Source organism: Crinia signifera, chromosome 6 (assembly GCF_055691185.1).
Source record: "Crinia signifera chromosome 6, ASM5569118v1, whole genome shotgun sequence".
In the NCBI taxonomy this organism is placed as follows: Eukaryota; Metazoa; Chordata; class Amphibia; order Anura; family Myobatrachidae; genus Crinia; species Crinia signifera.
Window position 1 is genome coordinate 134,524 of NC_139222.1, and position 21,416 is coordinate 155,939.

The 21,416-nt window shown below is 51.3% G+C and overlaps 1 protein-coding gene across 3 annotated transcripts in view; it reads left to right on the top strand.

Moving 5' to 3' along the window:
• The window catches only part of LOC146009833 (uncharacterized), a 72,520-nt gene that overhangs the window by 8,414 nt on the left and 42,690 nt on the right, over window positions 1-21,416 (top strand). For all 3 annotated transcript variants that reach the window (XM_083150359.1, XM_083150361.1, XM_083150358.1), the window contains 2 exons: window positions 9,533-9,611; window positions 18,338-18,435. In XM_083150359.1, the coding sequence (XP_083006485.1) occupies window positions 9,533-9,611; window positions 18,338-18,435 (177 nt within the window). The remainder of the gene's footprint in view (window positions 1-9,532; window positions 9,612-18,337; window positions 18,436-21,416) is intronic.

A 21,416-nucleotide genomic window follows, 5' to 3' on the forward strand; every position in this document is an offset into this window, starting at 1 on the left:
AGGTGACTGCTGGGAATGGGACGTTATACAGTAACACCGGGGGATGTTACCGGAGAGGTGACTGCTGGGAATAAGACGTTATACAGTAACATCGGGGGATGTGACCGGAGAGGTGACTGCTGGGAATGGGACGTTATACAGTAACACCGGGGGATGTGACCGGAGAGGTGACTGCTGGGATTGGGACCTTATACAGTAACATCGGGGGATGTGACCGGAGAGGTGACTGCTGGGAATGGGACGTTATACAGTAACACAGGGGGATGTGACCGGAGAGGTGACTGCTGGGAAAGGGACGTTATACAGTAACACCGGGAGATGTGACAGGAGAGGTGACTGCTGGGAATGGGACCTTATACAGTAACATCGGGGGATGTGACCGGAGAGGTGACTGCTGGGAATGGGACGTTATACAGTAACACAGGGGGATGTGACCGGAGAGGTGACTGCTGGGAAAGGGACGTTATACAGTAACACCGGGAGATGTGACAGGAGAGGTGACTGCTGGGAATGGGACGTTATACAGTAACACCGGGGGATGTTACCGGAGAGGTGACTGCTGGGAATAAGACGTTATACAGTAACATCGGGGGATGTGACCGGAGAGGTGACTGCTGGGAATGGGACGTTATACAGTAACACCGGGGGATGTGACCGGAGAGGTGACTGCTGGGATTGGGACCTTATACAGTAACATCGGGGGATGTGACCGGAGAGGTGACTGCTGGGAATGGGACGTTATACAGTAACACAGGGGGATGTGACCGGAGAGGTGACTGCTGGGAAAGGGACGTTATACAGTAACACCGGGAGATGTGACAGGAGAGGTGACTGCTGGGAATGGGACGTTATACAGTAACACCGGGGGATGTGACCGGAGAGGTGACTGCTGGGAATGGGACGTTATACAGTAACACAGGGGGATGTGACCGGAGAGGTGACTGCTGGGAAAGGGACGTTATACAGTAACACCGGGAGATGTGACAGGAGAGGTGACTGCTGGGAATGGGACGTTATACAGTAACACCTGGGGATGTGACAGGAGAGGTGACTGCTGGGAATGGGGCGTTATACAGGAACACCGGGGATGTGACCGGAGAGGTGACTGCAGGGAATGGGACGTTATACAGTGACACGGGGGGATGTGACCGGAGAGGTGACTGCAGGGAATGGGACGTTATACAGTAACAGCGGGGGATGTGACCGGAGAGGTGACTGCTGGGAATGGGACGCTATACAGTAACACCGGGGGATGTGACCGGAGAGATGACTGCTGGGAATGGGACGTTATACAGTAACACCGGGGATGTGACCGCTGGGAATGGGACGGTATACAGTAACACTGGGGGGATGTGACCGGAGAGGTGACTGCTGGGAATGGGACGCTATACAGTAACACCGGGGGATGTGACCGGAGAGGTGACTGCTGGGAATGGGACGCTATACAGTAACACCGGGGGATGTGACCGGAGAGGTGACTGCTGGGAATGGGACTTTATAAAGTAACACCGGGGATGTGACCGGAGAGGTGACTGCTGGGAATGGGACGTTATACAGTAATACCGGGGGATATGACAGGAGAAGTGACTGCTGGGAATGGGACGTTATACAGTAACACCGGGGGATGTGACCGCTGGGAATGGGACGGTATACAGTAACACTGGGGGGATGTGACCGGAGAGGTGACTGCTGGGAATGGGACGTTATACAGTAACACCGGGGGTTGGGACCGGAGAGGTGACTGCTGGGAATGGGATGTTATAGAGTAACACCGGGGGATGTGACCGGAGAGAGGTGACTGCTGGGAATGGGACGTTATACAGTAACACGGGGATGTGACTGGAAAGGTGACTGCTGGGAATGGGACGTTGTACAGTAACACGGGGAGGTGACTGCTGGGAATGGGACGTTATACAGTAACACAGAGGGATGTGACTGCTGGGAATGGGACGTTATACAGTAACACAGAGGGATGTGACTGCTGGGAATGGGACGTTATACAGTAACACCGGGGGATGTGACCGGAGAGGTGACTGCTGGGAATGGGACGTTATACAGTAACACCGGGGGATGTGACCGGAGAGGTGACTGCTGGGAAAGGGACGTTATACAGTAACACCGGGAGATGTGACAGGAGAGGTGACTGCTGGGAATGGGACGTTATACAGTAACACCTGGGGATGTGACAGGAGAGGTGACTGCTGGGAATGGGGCGTTATACAGGAACACCGGGGATGTGACCGGAGAGGTGACTGCAGGGAATGGGACGTTATACAGTGACACCGGGGGATGTGACCGGAGAGGTGACTGCAGGGAATGGGACGTTATACAGTAACAGCGGGGGATGTGACCGGAGAGGTGACTGCTGGGAATGGGACGCTATACAGTAACACCGGGGGATGTGACCGGAGAGATGACTGCTGGGAATGGGACGTTATACAGTAACACCGGGGATGTGACCGCTGGGAATGGGACGGTATACAGTAACACTGGGGGGATGTGACCGGAGAGGTGACTGCTGGGAATGGGACGCTATACAGTAACACCGGGGGATGTGACCGGAGAGGTGACTGCTGGGAATGGGACTTTATAAAGTAACACCGGGGATGTGACCGGAGAGGTGACTGCTGGGAATGGGACGTTATACAGTAATACCGGGGGATATGACAGGAGAAGTGACTGCTGGGAATGGGACGTTATACAGTAACACCGGGGGATGTGACCGCTGGGAATGGGACGGTATACAGTAACACTGGGGGGATGTGACCGGAGAGGTGACTGCTGGGAATGGGACGTTATACAGTAACACCGGGGGATGTGACCGGAGAGGTGACTGCTGGGAATAGGACGTTATACAGTAACACCAGGGGATATGACAGGAGAAGTGACTGCTGGGAATGGGATGTTATACAGTAACACCGGGGGATGTGACCGGAGAGGTGACCGCTGGGAATGGGACGTTATACAGTAACACCGGGGGATGTGACTGCTGGGAATGGGACGTTATACAGTAACACCAGGGGTTGGGACCGGAGAGGTGACTGCTGGGAATGGGATGTTATAGAGTAACACCGGGGGATGTGACCGGAGAGAGGTGACTGCTGGGAATGGGACGTTATACAGTAACACGGGGATGTGACTGGAAAGGTGACTGCTGGGAATGGGACGTTGTACAGTAACACGGGGAGGTGACTGCTGGGAATGGGACGTTATACAGTAACACAGAGGGATGTGACTGCTGGGAATGGGACGTTATACAGTAACGTCCCTAACGGATGTGACTGCTGGGAATGGGACGTTATACAGTAACACCGGGGGATGTGACCGGAGAGGTGACTGCTGGGAATGGGACGTTATACAGTAACACCGGGGGATGTGACCGGAGAGGTGACTGCTGGGAATGGGACGTTATACAGTAACACCGGGGATGTGACCGGAGAGGTGACTGCTGGGAATGGGACGTTATACAGTAACACCGGGGATGTGACCGGAGAGGTGACTGCTGGGAATGGGACGTTATACAGTAACACCGGGGGGATGTGACCGGAGAGGTGACTGCTGGGAATGGGACGTTATACAATAACACCGGGGGATGTGACCGGAGAGGTGACTGTTGGGAATGGGACGTTATACAGTAACACCGGGGGATGTTACCGGAGAGGTGACTGCTGGGAATAAGACGTTATACAGTAACATCGGGGGATGTGACCGGAGATGTGACTGCTGGGAATGGGACGTTATACAATAACACCGGGGGATGTGACCGGAGAGGTGACTGCTGGGAATGGGACGTTATACAGTAACACCGGGGGATGTTACCGGAGAGGTGACTGCTGGGAATAAGACGTTATACAGTAACATCGGGGGATGTGACCGGAGATGTGACTGCTGGGAATGGGACGTTATACAGTAACACCGGGGGATGTGACCGGAGAGGTGACTGCTGGGAATGGGACGTTATACAGTAACACCGGGGGATGTGACCGGAGAGGTGACTGCTGGGATTGGGACCTTATACAGTAACATCGGGGGATGTGACCGGAGAGGTGACTGCTGGGAATGGGACGTTATACAGTAACACAGGGGGATGTGACCGGAGAGGTGACTGCTGGGAAAGGGACGTTATACAGTAACACCGGGAGATGTGACAGGAGAGGTGACTGCTGGGAATGGGACGTTATACAGTAACATCGGGGGATGTGACCGGAGAGGTGACTGCAGGGAATGGGGTGTTATACAGGAACACCGGGGATGTGACCGGAGAGGTGACTGCTGGGAATGGGATGTTATACAGTAACACCGAGGGATGTGACAGGAGAGGTGACTGCTGGGAATGTGACGTTATACAGTAACACCAGGCAATGTGACTGGAGAGGTGACTGCTGGGAATGGGACGTTATACAGTAACACCGAGGGATGTGACCGGAAAAGTGACTGCTGGGAATGGTACGTTATACAGTAACACCGGGGGATGGGACCGGAGAGGTGACTGCTGGGAATGGGATGTTATAGAGTAACACCGGGGGATGTGACCGGAGAGAGGTGACTGCTGGGAATGGGACGTTATACAGTAACACCGGGGATGTGACCGGAGAGGTGACTGCTGGGAATGGGACGTTATACAGTAACACCGGGGATGTGACCGGAGAGGTGACTGCTGGGAATGGGACGTTATACAGTAACACCGGGGGGATGTGACCGGAGAGGTGACTGCTGGGAATGGGACGTTATACAGTAACACCGGGGGATGTGACCGGAGAGGTGACTGCTGGGAATGGGACGTTATACAGTAACACCGGGGGATGTGACCGGAGAGGTGACTGCTGGGATTGGGACCTTATACAGTAACATCGGGGGATGTGACCGGAGAGGTGACTGCTGGGAATGGGACGTTATACAGTAACACCGGGGGATGTGACCGGAGAGGTGACTGCTGGGAATGGGACCTTATACAGTAACATCGGGGGATGTGACAGGAGAAGTGACTGCTGGGAATGGGATGTTATACAGTAACACCGGGGGATGTGACCGGAGAGGTGACCGCTGGGAATGGGACGTTATACAGTAACACCGGGGGATGTGACTGGAGAGGTGACTGCTGGGAATGGGACGTTATACAGTAACACAGAGGGATGTGACAGGAGAGGTGACTGCTGGGAATGGGACGTTATACAGTAACACCAGGCAATGTGACTGGAGAGGTGACTGCTGGGAATGGGACGTTATACAGTAACACCGAGGGATGTGACCGGAAAAGTGACTGCTGGGAATGGGAGGTTATACAGTAACACCGGGAGTTGGGACCGGAGAGGTGACTGCTGGGAATGGGATGTTATAGAGTAACACCGGGGGATGTGACCGGAGAGAGGTGACTGCTGGGAATGGGACGTTATACAGTAACACGGGGATGTGACTGGAAAGGTGACTGCTGGGAATGGGACGTTGTACAGTAACACGGGGAGGTGACTGCTGGGAATGGGACGTTATACAGTAACACAGAGGGATGTGACTGCTGGGAATGGGACGTTATACAGTAACACAGAGGGATCTGACTGCTGGGAATGGGACGTTATACAGTAACACCGGGGGATGTGACCGGAGAGGTGACTGCTGGGAATGGGACGTTATACAGTAACACCGGGGGATGTGACCGGAGAGGTGACTGCTGGGAATGGGACGTTATACAGTAACATCGGGGGATGTGACCGGAGAGGTGACTGCTGGGAATGGGACGTTATACAGTAACATCGGGGGATGTGACCGAAGAGGTGACTGCTGGGAATGGGACGTTATACAGTAACATCGGGGGATGTGACCAGAGAGGTGGTGACTGCTGGGAATGGGACGTTATACAGTAACACCGGGGATGTGACCGGAGAGGTGACTGCTGGGAATAGGTACGTTATACAGTAACACCGGGGGGATGTGACCGGAGAGGTGACTGCTGGGAATGGGACGTTATACAATAACACCGGGGGATGTTACCGGAGAGGTGACTGCTGGGAATAAGACGTTATACAGTAACATCGGGGGATGTGACCGGAGATGTGACTGCTGGGAATGGGACGTTATACAGTAACACCGGGGGATGTGACCGGAGAGGTGACTGCTGGGAATGGGACGTTATACAGTAACACCGGGGGATGTGACCGGAGAGGTGACTGCTGGGATTGGGACCTTATACAGTAACATCGGGGGATGTGACCGGAGAGGTGACTGCTGGGAATGGGACGTTATACAGTAACACAGGGGGGTGTGACCGGAGAGGTGACTGCTGGGAATGGGACATTATACAGTAACACCGGGCGATGGGACCGGAGAGGTGACTGCTGGGAATGGGACGTTATACAGTAACACTGGGGGATGTGACCGGAGAGGTGACTGCTGGGAATGGGACATTATACAGTAACACCGGGGGATGTGACCGGAGAGGTGACTGCTGGGAAAGGGACGTTATACAGTAACACCGGGAGATGTGACAGGAGAGGTGACTGCTGGGAATGGGACGTTATACAGTAACATCGGGGGATGTGACCGGAGAGGTGACTGCAGGGAATGGGGTGTTATACAGGAACACCGGGGATGTGACCGGAGAGGTGACTGCAGGGAATGGGACGCTATACAGTAACACCGGGGGATGTGACCGGAGAGGTGACTGCTGGGAATGGGACGTTATACAGTAACACCGGGGGATGTGACCGGAGAGGTGACTGCAGGGAATGGGACGCTATACAGTAACACCGGGGGATGTGACAGGAGAGGTGACTGCTGGGAATGGGGCGTTATACAGTAACACCGGGGGATGTGACAGGAGAGGTGACTGCTGGGAATGGGACGTTATACAGTAACACCGGGGGATGTGACCGGAGAGGTGACTGCTGGGAATGGGACGTTATACAGTAACACCGGGGGATGTGACCGGAGAGGTGACTGCTGGGAATGGGACGTTATACAGTGACACCGTGGGATGTGACCGGAGAGGTGACTGCTGGGAATGGGACGCTATACAGTAACACCGGGGGATGTGACCGGAGAGGTGACTGCTGGGAATGGGACTTTATAAAGTAACACCGGGGGATGTGACCGGAGAGGTGACTGCTGGGAATGGGACGTTATACAGTAACACCGGGGGATGTGACCGGAGAGGTGACTGCTGGGAATGGGACGCTATACAGTAACACCGGGGGATGTGACCGGAGAGGTGACTGCTGGGAATGGGACTTTATAAAGTAACACCGGGGATGTGACCGGAGAGGTGACTGCTGGGAATGGGACGTTATACAGTAATACCGGGGGATATGACAGGAGAAGTGACTGCTGGGAATGGGACGTTATACAGTAACACCGGGGATGTGACCGCTGGGAATGGGACGGTATACAGTAACACTGGGGGGATGTGACCGGAGAGGTGACTGCTGGGAATGGGACGCTATACAGTAACACCGGGGGATGTGACCGGAGAGGTGACTGCTGGGAATGGGACTTTATAAAGTAACACCGGGGATGTGACCGGAGAGGTGACTGCTGGAAATGGGACGTTATACAGTAATACCGGGGGATATGATAGGAGAAGTGACTGCTGGGAATGGGACGTTATACAGTAACACCGGGGGATGTGACCGCTGGGAATGGGACGGTATACAGTAACACTTGGGGGATGTGACCGGAGAGGTGACTGCTGGGAATGGGACATTATAGAGTAACATCGGGGGATGTGACCGGAGAGGTGACTGCTGGGAATGGGACATTATAGAGTAACATCGGGGGATGTGACCGGAGAGGTGACTGCTGGGAATGGGACATTATACGGTAACACCGGGGGATGTGACCGGAGAGGTGACTGCTTGGAATGGGACGTTATACAGTAACACCGGGGGATGTGACCGGAGAGGGGACTGCTGGGAATGGGATGTTATACAGTAACACCGGGGATGTGACCGGAGAGGTGACTGCTGGGAATGGGATGTTATACAGTAACACTGGGAGATGTGACAGGAGAGATGAATGATGGGAATGGGACGTTATACAGTAACACCGGGGGAATGTGACCGGAGAGGTGACTGCTTGGAATAGGACGTTATACAGTAACACCGGGGGATGTGACCGGAGCGGTGACTGCTGGGAATGGGACGTTATACAGTAACACCGGGGGATGTGACCGGAGAGGTGACTGCTGGGAATGGGGCGTTATACAGTAACACCGGGGGAGGTGACCGGAGAGGTGACTGCTGGGAATGGGACGTTATACAGTAACACCGGGGGATGTGACCGGAGAGGTGACTGCTGGGAATGGGACGCTATACAGTAACACTGGGGGATGTGACCGGAGAGGTGACTGCTGGGAATGGGACGTTATAAAGTAACACCGGGGATGTGACCGGAGAGGTGACTGCTGGGAATGGGACGTTATACAGTAACACCGGGGGATATAACAGGAGAAGTGACTGCTTGGAATGGGACGTTATACAGTAACACCAGGGGATGTGACCGGAGAGGTGACTGCTGGGAATGGGATGTTATAGAGTAACATTGGGGGATGTGACCGGAGAGGTGACTGCTGGGACGTTATACAGTAACACCGGGGGATGTGACTGGAGAGGTGAATGATGGGAATTGGATGTTATACAGTAACACCGGGGGATGTGACCGGAGAGGTGATTGCTTGGAATGGGACGTTATACAGTAACACCGGGGGATGTGACCGGAGAGGTGACTGCTTGGAATAGGACATTACACAGTAACACCGGGGATGTGACCGGAGAGGTGACTGCTGGGAATGGTGCGTTATACAGTAACACCGGGGGATGTGACCGGAGAGGTGACTGCTGGGAATGGGATGTTATAGAGTAACATCGGGGGATGTGACCGGAGAGGTGACTGCTGGGACGTTATACAGTAACACCGGGGGATGTGACCGGAGAGGTGAATGATGGGAATGGGATGTTATACAGTAACACCGGGGGATGTGACCGGAGAGGTGACTGCTGTGAATGGGACGTTATACAGTAACACCGGGGGATGTGACCGGAGAGGTGACTGCTGGGAATGGGACGTTGTACAGTAACACTGGGGGGATGTGACCGGAGAGGTGACTGCTGGGAATGGGACGTTATACAGTAACACCGGGGATGTGACCGGAGAGGTGACTGCTTGGAATAGGACATTACACAGTAACACCGGGGGATGTGACCGGAGAGGTGACTGCTTGGAATAGGACATTACACAGTAACACCGGGGATGTGACCGGAGAGGTGACTGCTTGGAATAGGACGTTATACAGTAACACCGGGGATGTGACCGGAGAGGTGACTGCTTGGAATAGGACATTACACAGTAACACCGGGGATGTGACCGGAGAGGTGACTGCTGGGACGTTATACTGTAACACCGGGTATGTGACCGGAGAGGTGAATGATGGGAATGGGACGTTATACAGTAACACCGGGGGGATGTGTCTGGGTGATGACTGTATCATTGTGTGTGTCAGTTTCCTATAACGTGTGAGGATGTCACTGTCTATCTCTCCATGCAGGAGGGGGAGTCTATAGAGGAACACAGGGGTCTGTACAAGGACGTGATGATGGAGAATCACCGGCCCCTCACATCACTGGGTAAGAGGAGACATTTATTGTACAGGGGAGAGTAGGTATTGGGGTCCCCTATATACACCCAGCATCTGATAATCGCATATATACAATGTCCTCAGTCACTGTGTCTCCTACAGATGGGCCCAGTAACAGGAATACCCCAGAGAGATGTCCCCGTCCTCTGTATTCCCAGGATAATCACATATATACCATGTCCTCAGTCACTGTGTGTCTCCTACAGATGGGCCCAGTAACAGGAATACCCCAGAGAGATGTCCCCGTCCTCTGTATTCCCAGGATAATCACATATATACAATGTCCTCAGTCACTGTGTGTCTCCTACAGATGGGCCCAGTAACAGATATACCCCAGAGAGATGTCCCCGTCCTCTGTATTCCCAGGATAATCACATATATACCATGTCCTCAGTCACTGTGTGTCTCCTACAGATGGGCCCAGTAACAGAGATACCCCAGAGAGATGTCCCCGTCCTCTGTATTCCCAGGATAATCACATATATACAATGTCCTCAGTCACTGCGTGTCTACTACAGATGGGCCCAGTAACAGAGATACCCCAGAGAGATGTCCCTGTCCTCTGTATTCCCAGGATAATCACATATATACAATGTCCTCAGTCACTGTGTGTCTCCTACAGATGGGCCCAGTAACAGGAATACCCCAGAGAGATGTCCCCGTCCTCTGTATTCCCAGGATAATCACATAGATACAATGTACTCAGTCACTGTGTGTCTCCTACAGATGGGCCCAGTAACAGGAATACCCGAGAGAGATGTCCCTGTCCTCTGTATTCCCAGGATAATCACATATATACAATGTCCTCAGTCACTGCGTGTCTCCTACAGATGGGCCCAGTAACAGGAATACCCCAGAGAGATGTCCCCGTCCTCTGTATTCCCAGGATAGTCACATATATACCATGTACTCAGTCACTGTGTGTCTCCTACAGATGGGCCCAGTAACAGGAATACCCCAGAGAGATGTCCCCGTCCTCTGTATTCCCAGGATAATCACATATATACAATGTCCTCAGTCACTGCGTGTCTCCTACAGATGGGACCAGTAACAGGAATACCCCAGAGAGATGTCCCCGTCCTCTGTATTCCCAGGATAATCACATATATACCATGTCCTCAGTCACTGCGTGTCTCCTACAGATGGGCCCAGTAACAGGAATACCCCAGAGAGATGTCCCCGTCCTCTGTATTCCCAGGATAATCACATATATACCATGTCCTCAGTCACTGCGTGTCTCCTACAGATGGGCCCAGTAACAGGAATACCCCAGAGAGATGTCCCCGTCCTCTGTATTCCCAGGATAATCACATATATACAATGTCCTCAGTCACTGCGTGTCTCCTACAGATGGGCCAGTAACAGGAATACCCCAGAGAGATGTCCCCGTCCTCTGTATTCCCAGGATTATCACATATATACCATGTCCTCAGTCACTGCGTGTCTCCTACAGATGAGCCCAGTAACAGGAATACACCAGAGAGATGTCCTCGTCCTCTGTATTCCCAGGATTATCACATATATACAATGACCTCAGTCACTGCGTGTCTCCTTCAGATGGGCCCAGTAACAGGAATACCCCAGAGAGATGTCCCCGTCCTCTGTATTCCCAGGATAATCACATATATACAATGTCCTCAGTCACTGTGTGTCTCCTACAGATGGGCCCAGTAACAGAGATACCCCAGAGAGATGTCCCCGTCCTCTGTATTCCCAGGATAATCACATATATACAATGTCCTCAGTCACTGTGTGTCTCCTACAGATGGGCCCAGTAACAGGAATACCCCAGAGAGATGTCCCCGTCCTCTGTATTCCCAGGATAATCACATATATACAATGTCCTCAGTCACTGTGTCTCCTACAGATGGGCCCAGTAACAGGACTACCCCAGAGAGATGTCCCCGTCCTCTGTATTCCCAGGTTAATCACATATATGCCATTTCCTCAGTCACTGCGTGTCTCCTACAGATGAGCCAGTAACAGGAATACCCCAGAGAGATGTCCCCGTCCTCTGTATTCCCAGGATAATCACATATATACTATGTCCTCAGTCACTGCGTGTCTCCTACAGATGAGCCAGTAACAGGAATACCCCAGAGAGATGTCCCCGTCCTCTGTATTCCCAGGATAATCACATATATACAATGTCCTCAGTCACTGTTTGTCTCCTACAGATGGGCCCAGTAACAGGAATACCCCAGAGAGATGTCCCCGTCCTCTGTATTCCCAGGATAATCACATATATACTATGTCCTCAGTCACTGCGTGTCTCCTACAGATGAGCCAGTAACAGGAATACCCCAGAGAGATGTCCCCGTCCTCTGTATTCCCAGGATAATCACATATATATACCATGTCCTCAGTCACTGTGTGTCTCCTACAGATGGGCCCAGTAACAGGAATACCCCAGAGAGATGTCCCCGTCCTCTGTATTCCCAGGATAATCACACATATACAATGTCCTCAGTCACTGTGTGTCTCCTACAGATGGGCCCAGTAACAGGAATACCCCAGAGAGATGTCCCCGTCCTCTGTATTCCCAGGATAATCACATATATACAATGTCCTCAGTCACTGTGTCTCCTACAGATGGGCCCAGTAACAGGAATACCCCAGAGAGATGTCCCCGTCCTCTGTATTCCCAGGATAATCACATATATACAATGTCCTCAGTCACTGTGTGTCTCCTACAGATGGGCCCAGTAACAGGAATACCCCAGAGAGATGTCCCCGTCCTCTGTATTCCCAGGATAATCACGTATATACCATGTCCTCAGTCACTGCGTGTCTCCTACAGATGGGCCCAGTAACAGGAATACCCCAGAGAGATGTCCCCGTCCTCTGTATTCCCAGGATAATCACATATATACCATGTCCTCAGTCACTGCGTGTCTCCTACAGATGGGCCCAGTAACAGGAATACCCCAGAGAGATGTCCCCGTCCTCTGTATTCCCAGGATAATCACATATATACCATGTACTCAGTCACTGTGTGTCTCCTACAGATGGGCCCAGTAACAGGAATACCCCAGAGAGATGTCCCCGTCCTCTGTATTCCCAGGATAATCACATATATACAATGTACTCAGTCACTGCGTGTCTCCTACAGTTGGGGCCAGTAACAGGAATACCCCAGAGTGATGTCCCTGTCCTCTGTATTCCCAGGATAATCACATATATACCATGTCCTCAGTCACTGTGTGTCTCCTACAGATGGGCCCATTAACAGGAATACCCCAGAGAGATGTCCCCGTCCTCTGTATTCCCAGGATAATCACATATATACCATGTACTCAGTCACTGTGTGTCTCCTACAGATGAGCCAGTAACAGGAATACCCCAGAGAGATGTCCCCGTCCTCTGTATTCCCAGGATAATCATATATATACCATGTCCTCAGTCACTGCGTGTCTCCTACAGATGGGCCCAGTAACAGGAATACCCCAGAGAGATGTCCCCGTCCTCTGTATTCCCAGGATAATCACATATATACCATGTACTCAGTCACTGCGTGTCTCCTACAGATGGGGCCAGTAACAGGAATACCCCAGAGAGATGTCCCCGTCCTCTGTATTCCCAGGATAATCACATATATACCATATCCTCAGTCACTGTGTGTCTCCTACAGATGGGCCCAGTAACAGGAATACCCCAGAGAGATGTCCCCGTCCTCTGTATTCCCAGGATAATCACATATATACAATGTCCTCAGTCACTGTGTGTCTCCTACAGATGGGCCCAGTAACAGGAATACCCCAGAGAGATGTCACCGTCCTCTGTATTCCCAGGATAATCACATATATACCATGTCCTCAGTCACTGTGTGTCTCCTACAGATGGGGCCAGTAACAGAGATACCCCAGAGAGATGTCCCCGTCCCCTGTATTCCCAGGATAATCACATATATACCATGTCCTCAGTAACTGCGTGTCTCCTACAGATGGGCCCAGTAACAGGAATACCCCAGAGAGATGTCCCCGTCCTCTGTATTCCCAGGATAATCACATATATACCATGTCCTCAGTCACTGCGTGTCTCCTACAGATGGGCCAGTAACAGGAATACCCCAGAGAGATGTCCCTGTCCTCTGTATTCCCAGGATAATCACATATATACCATGTCCTCAGTCACTGTGTGTCTCCTACAGATGGGCCCATTAACAGAAATACCCCAGAGAGATGTCCCCGTCCTCTGTATTCCCAAGATAATCACATATATACAATGTCCTCAGTCACTGTGTGTCTCCTACAGATGGGCCCAGTAACAGGAATACCCCAGAGAGATGTCCCCGTCCTCTGTATTCCCAGGATAATCACATATATACAATGTCCTCAGTCACTGCGTGTCTCCTACAGATGGGCCCAGTAACAGGAATACCCCAGAGAGATGTCCCCGTCCTCTGTATTACCAGGATAATCACATATATACAATGTCCTCAGTCACTGCGTGTCTCCTACAGATGGGCCCAGTAATAGGAATACCCCAGAGAGATGTCCCCGTCCTCTGTATTCCCAGGATAATCACATATATACAATGTCCTCAGTCACTGTGTGTCTCCTACAGATGGGCCCAGTAACAGGAATACCCCAGAGAGATGTCCCCGTCCTCTGTATTCCCAGGATAATCACATATACACAATGTCCTCAGTCACTGTGTGTCTCCTACAGATGGGCCCAGTAACAGGAATACCCCAGAGAGATGTCCCCGTCCTCTGTATTCCCAGGATAATCACATATATACAATGTCCTCAGTCACTGTGTGTCTCCTACAGATGGGGCCAGTAACAGGAATACCCCAGAGAGATGTCCCCGTCCTCTGTATTCCCAGGATAATCACATATATACAATGTCCTCAGTCACTGCGTGTCTCCTACAGATGGGCCCAGTAACAGGAATACCCCAGAGAGATGTCCCCGTCCTCTGTATTCCCAGGATAATCACATATATACAATGTCCTCAGTCACTGTGTGTCTCCTACAGATGTGCCCAGTAACAGAGATACCCCAGAGAGATGTCCCCGTCCTCTGTATTCCCAGGATAATCACATATATACCATGTACTCAGTCACTGCGTGTCTCCTGCAGATGGGGCCAGTAACAGGAATACCCCAGAGAGATGTCCCCGTCCTCTGTATTCCCAGGATAATCACATATATACCATGTCCTCAGTCACTGCGTGTCTCCTACAGATGGGGCCAGTAACAGGAATACCCCAGAGAGATGTCCCCGTCCTCTGTATTCCCAGGATAATCACATATATACCATGTCCTCAGTCACTGTGTGTCTCCTACAGATGGGCCCAGTAACAGATACCCCAGAGAGATGTCCCCGTCCTCTGTATTCCCAGGATAATCACATATATACCATGTCCTCAGTCACTGTGTGTCTCCTACAGATGGGCCCAGTAACAGGAATACCCCAGAGAGATGTCCCCGTCCTCTGTATTCCCAGGATAATCACATATATACCATGTCCTCAGTCACTGCGTGTCTCCTACAGATGGGGCCAGTAACAGGAATACCCCAGAGATATGTCCCCGTCCTCTGTATTTCCAGGATAATCACATATATACAATGTTCTCAGTCACTGCGTGTCTCCTACAGATGGGCCCAGTAACAGGAATACCCCAGAGAGATGTCCCCGTCCTCTGTATTCCCAGGATAATCACATATATACAATGTCCTCAGTCACTGTGTGTCTCCTACAGATGGGCCCAGTATCAGGAATACCCCAGAGAGATGTCCCCGTCCTCTGTATTCCCAGGATAATCACATATATACAATGTCCTCAGTCACTGTGTGTCTCCTACAGATGGGCCCAGTAACAGGAATACCCCAGAGAGATGTCCCCGTCCTCTGTATTACCAGGATAATCACATATATACAATGTACTCAGTCACTGCGTGTCTCCTACAGATGGGCCCAGTAATAGGAATACCCCAGAGAGATGTCCCCGTCCTCTGTATTCCCAGGATAATCACATATATACAATGTCCTCAGTCACTGCGTGTCTCCTACAGATGGGCCAGTAACAGGAATACCCCAGAGATATGTCCCCGTCCTCTGTATTCCCAGGATAATCACATATATACAATGTTCTCAGTCACTGTGTGTCTCCTACAGATGGGCCCAGTAACAGGAATACCCCAGAGAGATGTCCCCGTCCTCTGTATTCCCAGGATAATCACATATATACCATGTACTCAGTCACTGTGTCTCTCCTACAGATGGGCCAGTAACAGGAATACCCCAGAGAGATGTCCCCGTCCTCTGTATTCCCAGGATAATCACATATATACAATGTCCTCAGTCACTGTGTGTCTCCTACAGATGGGCCCAGTAACAGGAATACCCCAGAGAGATGTCCCCGTCCTCTGTATTCCCAGGATAATCACATATATACCATGTCCTCAGTCACTGTGTGTCTCCTACAGATGTGGCCAGTAACAGAGATACCCCAGAGAGATGTCCCCGTCCTCTGTATTCCCAGGATAATCACATATATACAATGTCCTCAGTCACTGCGTGTCTCCTACAGATGGGACCAGTAACAGGAATACCCCAGAGAGATGTCCCCGTCCTCTGTATTCCCAGGATAATCACATATATACAATGTCCTCAGTCACTGTGTCTCCTACAGATGGGGCCAGTCACAGGAATACCCCAGAGAGATGTCCCCGTCCTCTGTATTCCCAGGTTAATCACATATATGCCATGTCCTCAGTCACTGTGTGTCTCCTACAGATGGGCCCAGTAACAGGAATACCCCAGAGAGATGTCCCCGTCCTCTGTATTGCCAGGATAATCACATATATACCATGTCCTCAGTCACTGCGTGTCTCCTACAGATGGGCCCAGTAACAGGAATACCCCAGAGAGATGTCCCCGTCCTCTGTATTCCCAGGATAATCACATATATACAATGTCCTCAGTCACTGCGTGTCTCCTACAGATGGGCCCAGTAACAGGAATACCCCAGAGAGATGTCCCCGTCCTCTGTATTCCCAGGATAATCACATATATACAATGTCCTCAGTCACTGTGTGTCTCCTACAGATGGGCCCAGTAACAGGAATACCCCAGAGAGATGTCCCCATCCCCTGTATTCCCAGGATAATCACATATATACCATGTACTCAGTCACTGTGTGTCTCCTACAGATGGGCCAGTAACAGGAATACCCCAGAGAGATGTCCCCGTCCTCTGTATTCCCAGGATAATCACATATATACCATGTCCTCAGTCACTGCGTGTCTCCTACAGATGGGGCCAGTAACAGGAATACCCCAGAGAGATGTCCCCGTCCTCTGTATTCCCAGGATAATCACATATATACAATGTCCTCAGTCACTGCGTGTCTCCTACAGATGGGGCCAGTAACAGGAATACCCCAGAGAGATGTCCCCGTCCCCTGTATTCCCAGGATAATCACATATATACAATGTCCTCAGTCACTGTGTGTCTCCTACAGATGGGCCCAGTAACAGGAATACCCCAGAGAGATGTCCCCGTCCTCTGTATTCCCAGGATAATCACATATATACAATGTCCTCAGTCACTGCGTGTCTCCTACAGATGGGCCCAGTAACAGGAATACCCCAGAGAGATGTCCCCGTCCTCTGTATTCCCAGGATAATCACATATATACCATGTCCTCAGTCACTGCGTGTCTCCTACAGATGGGGCCAGTAACAGGAATACCCCAGAGAGATGTCTCCGTCCTCTGTATTCCCAGGATAATCACATATATACCATGTACTCAGTCACTGCTTGTCTCCTACAGATGGGGCCAGTAACAGGAATACCCCAGAGAGATGTCCCCGTCCTCTGTATTCCCAGGATAATCACATATATACCATGTCCTCAGTCACTGTGTGTCTCCTACAGATGGGCCCAGTAACAGGAATACCCCAGAGAGATGTCCCCGTCCTCTGTATTCCCAGGATAATCACATATATACCATGTCCTCAGTCACTGTGTGTCTCCTACAGATGGGCTAGTAACAGGAATACCCCAGAGAGATGTCCCCGTCCTCTGTATTCCCAGGATAATCACATATATACAATATCCTCAGTCACTGCGTGTCTCCTACAGATGGGGCCAGTAACAGGAATACCGCAGAGAGATGTCCCCGTCCTCTGTATTCCCAGGATAATCACATATATACCATGTCCTCAGTCACTGCGTGTCTCCTACAGATGGGCCCAGTAACAGGAATACCCCAGAGAGATGTCCCCGTCCTCTGTATTCCCAGGATAATCACATATATACAATGTCATCAGTCACTGTGTGTCTCCTACAGATGAGCCAGTAACAGGAATACCCCAGAGAGATGTCCCCGTCCTCTGTATTCCCAGGATAATCACATATATACCATGTCCTCAGTCACTGCGTGTCTCCTACAGATGGGCCCAGTAACAGGAATACCCCAGAGAGATGTCCCCGTCCTCTGTATTCCCAGGATAATCACATATATACCATGTCCTCAGTCACTGTGTGTCTCCTACAGATGAGCCAGTAACAGGAATACCCCAGAGAGATGTCCCCGTCCTCTGTATTCCCAGGATAATCACATATATACAATGTACTCAGTCACTGCGTGTCTCCTACAGATGGGCCAGTAACAGGAATACCCCAGAGAGATGTCCCCGTCCTCTGTATTCCCAGGATAATCACATATATACCATGTCCTCAGTCACTGTGTGTCTCCTACAGATGGGCCCAGTAACAGGAATACCCCAGAGAGATGTCCCCGTCCTCTGTATTCCCAGGATTGTACAGAGGAGAATCACAGGACCCCACAGGAGGATCAGGTAGGTGTGGCTGTAGCATTGCACCAATCTCTGTACACTGCGTTACCTTACAGGATATACGCTGACTAGCTGTGAGTGGCTTATGGTGCCGGGATAGTACTCACACCGCCGTGTATCTCCCTAACAGTGTTGTATTGGGCTCTCTGTACACTGCGTTACATTACAGGGTATACGCTGACTAGCTGTGAGCGGCTTATGGTGCCGGGATAGTACTCACGCCGCCATCTATCTCCCTAACAGTGTTGTATTGGGCTCTCTGTACACTGCGTTACATTACAGGGTATACGCTGACTAGCTGTGAGCGGCTTATGGTGCTGGGATAGTACTCACGCCGTCGTGTATCTCCCTAACAGTGTTGTATTGGGCTCTCTGTACATTGCGTTACATTACAGGGTATACGCTGACTAGCTGTGAGTGGCTTATGGTGCCGGGATAGTAATCACGCCGCCGTGTATCTCCCTAACAGTGTTGTATTGGGCTCTCTGTACACTACGTTACATTACAGGGTATACGCTGACTAGCTGTGAGCGGCTTATGGTGCCGGGATAGTACTCACACCGCCGTGTATCTCCCTATCAGTGTTGTATTGGGCTCTCTGTACACTACGTTACATTACAGGGTATACGCTGACTAGCTGTGAGCAGCTTATGGTGCCGGGATAGTAATCACACCGCCGTGTATCTCCCTATCAGTGTTGTATTGGGCTCTCTGTACACTACGTTACATTACAGGGTATACGCTGACTAGCTGTGAGCGGCTTATGGTGCCGGGATAGTACTCACACCGCCGTGTATCTCCCTATCAGTGTTGTATTGGGCTCTCTGTACACTACGTTACATTACAGGGTATACACTGACTAGCTGTGAGCGGCTTATGGTGCCGGGATAGTACTCACACCGCCGTCTATCTCCCTAACAGTGTTGTATTGGGCTCTCTGTACACTGCGTTACATTACAGGGTATATGCTGACTAGCTGTGAGCGGCTTATGGTGCCGGGATAGTACTCACGCCGCCGTGTATCTCCCTAACAATGTTGTATTGGGCTCTCTGTACACTGCGTTACATTACAGGGTATACGCTGACTAGCTGTGAGTGGCTTATGGTGCCGGGATAGTAATCACACCGCCGTGTATCTCCCTATCAGTGTTGTATTGGGCTCTCTGTACACTACGTTACATTACAGGGTATACGCTGACTAGCTGTGAGTGGCTTATGGTGCCGGGATAGTAATCACACCGCCGTCTATCTCCCTAACAGTGTTGTATTGGGCTCTCTGTACACTGCGTTACATTACAGGGTATACGCTGACTAGCTGTGAGCGGCTTATGGTGCCGGGATAGTAATCACACCGCCGTCTATCTCCCTATCAGTGTTGTATTGGGCTTTCTGTACACTGCGTTACATTACAGGGTATACGCTGACTAGCTGTGAGCGGCTTATGGTGCCGGGATAGTACTCACACCGCCGTGTATCTCCCTAACAGTGTTGTATTGGGCTCTCTGTACACTGCGTTACATTACAGGGTATACGCTGACTAGCTGTGAGCGGCTTATGGTGCCGGGATAGTACTCACACCGCCGTCTATCTCCCTAACAATGTTGTATTGGGCTCTCTGTACACTGCGTTACATTACAGGGTATACGCTGACTAGCTGTGAGCAGCTTATGGTGCTGGGATAGTACTCACGCCGCCGTGTATCTCCCTAACAGTGTTGTATTGGGCTCTCTGTACACTGCGTTACATTACAGGGTATACGCTGACTAGCTGTGAGTGGCTTATGGTGCCGGGATAGTACTCACACCGCCGTGTATCTCCCTAACAGTGTTGTATTGGGCTCTCTGTACACTGCGTTACATTACAGGGTATACGCTGACTAGCTGTGAGTGGCTTATGGTGCCGGGATAGTACTCACACCGCCGTCTATCTCCCTAACAGTGTTGTATTGGGCTCTCTGTACACTGCGTTACATTACAGGGTATACGCTGACTAGCTGTGAGCGGCTTATGGTGCCGGGATAGTACTCACACCGCCGTCTATCTCCCTAACAGTGTTGTATTGGGCTCTCTGTACACTGCGGTACATTACAGGGTATACGCTGACTAGCTGTGAGTGGCGTATGGTGCCGGGATAGTACTCACGCCGCCGTCTATCTCCCTAACAATGTTGTATTGGGCTCTCTGTACACTGCGTTACATTACAGGGTATACGCTGACTAGCTGTGAGTGGCTTATGGTGCCGGGATAGTACTCACGCCGCCGTCTATCTCCCTAACAATGTTGTATTGGGCTCTCTGTACACTGCGTTACATTACAGGGTATACGCTGACTAGCTGTGAGTGGCTTATGGTGCCGGGATAGTAATCACACCGCCGTGTATCTCCCTAACAGTGTTGTATTGGGCTCTCTGTACACTGCGTTACATTACAGGGTATACGCTGACTAGCTGTGAGCGGCTTATGGTGCCGGGATAGTAATCACACCGCCGTCTATCTCCCTAACAGTGTTGTATTGGGCTCTCTGTACACTGCGTTACATTACAGGGTATACGCTGACTAGCTGTGAGCGGCTTATGGTGCCGGGATAGTAATCACACCGCCGTCTATCTCCCTAACAGTGTTGTATTGGGCTCTCTGTACATTGCGTTACATTACAGGGTATACGCTGACTAGCTGTGAGCGGCTTATGGTGCCGGGATAGTACTCACACCGCCGTCTATCTCCCTATCAGTGTTGTATTGGGCTCTCTGTACACTGCGTTACATTACAGGGTATACGCTGACTAGCTGTGAGCGGCTTATGGTGCCGGGATAGTACTCACACCGCCGTCTATCTCCCTAACAGTGTTGTATTGGGCTCTCTGTACACTGCGTTACATTACAGGGTATACGCTGACTAGCTGTGAGCGGCTTATGGTGCCGGGATAGTACTCACACCGCCGTCTATCTCCCTAACAGTGTTGTATTGGGCTCTCTGTACACTACGT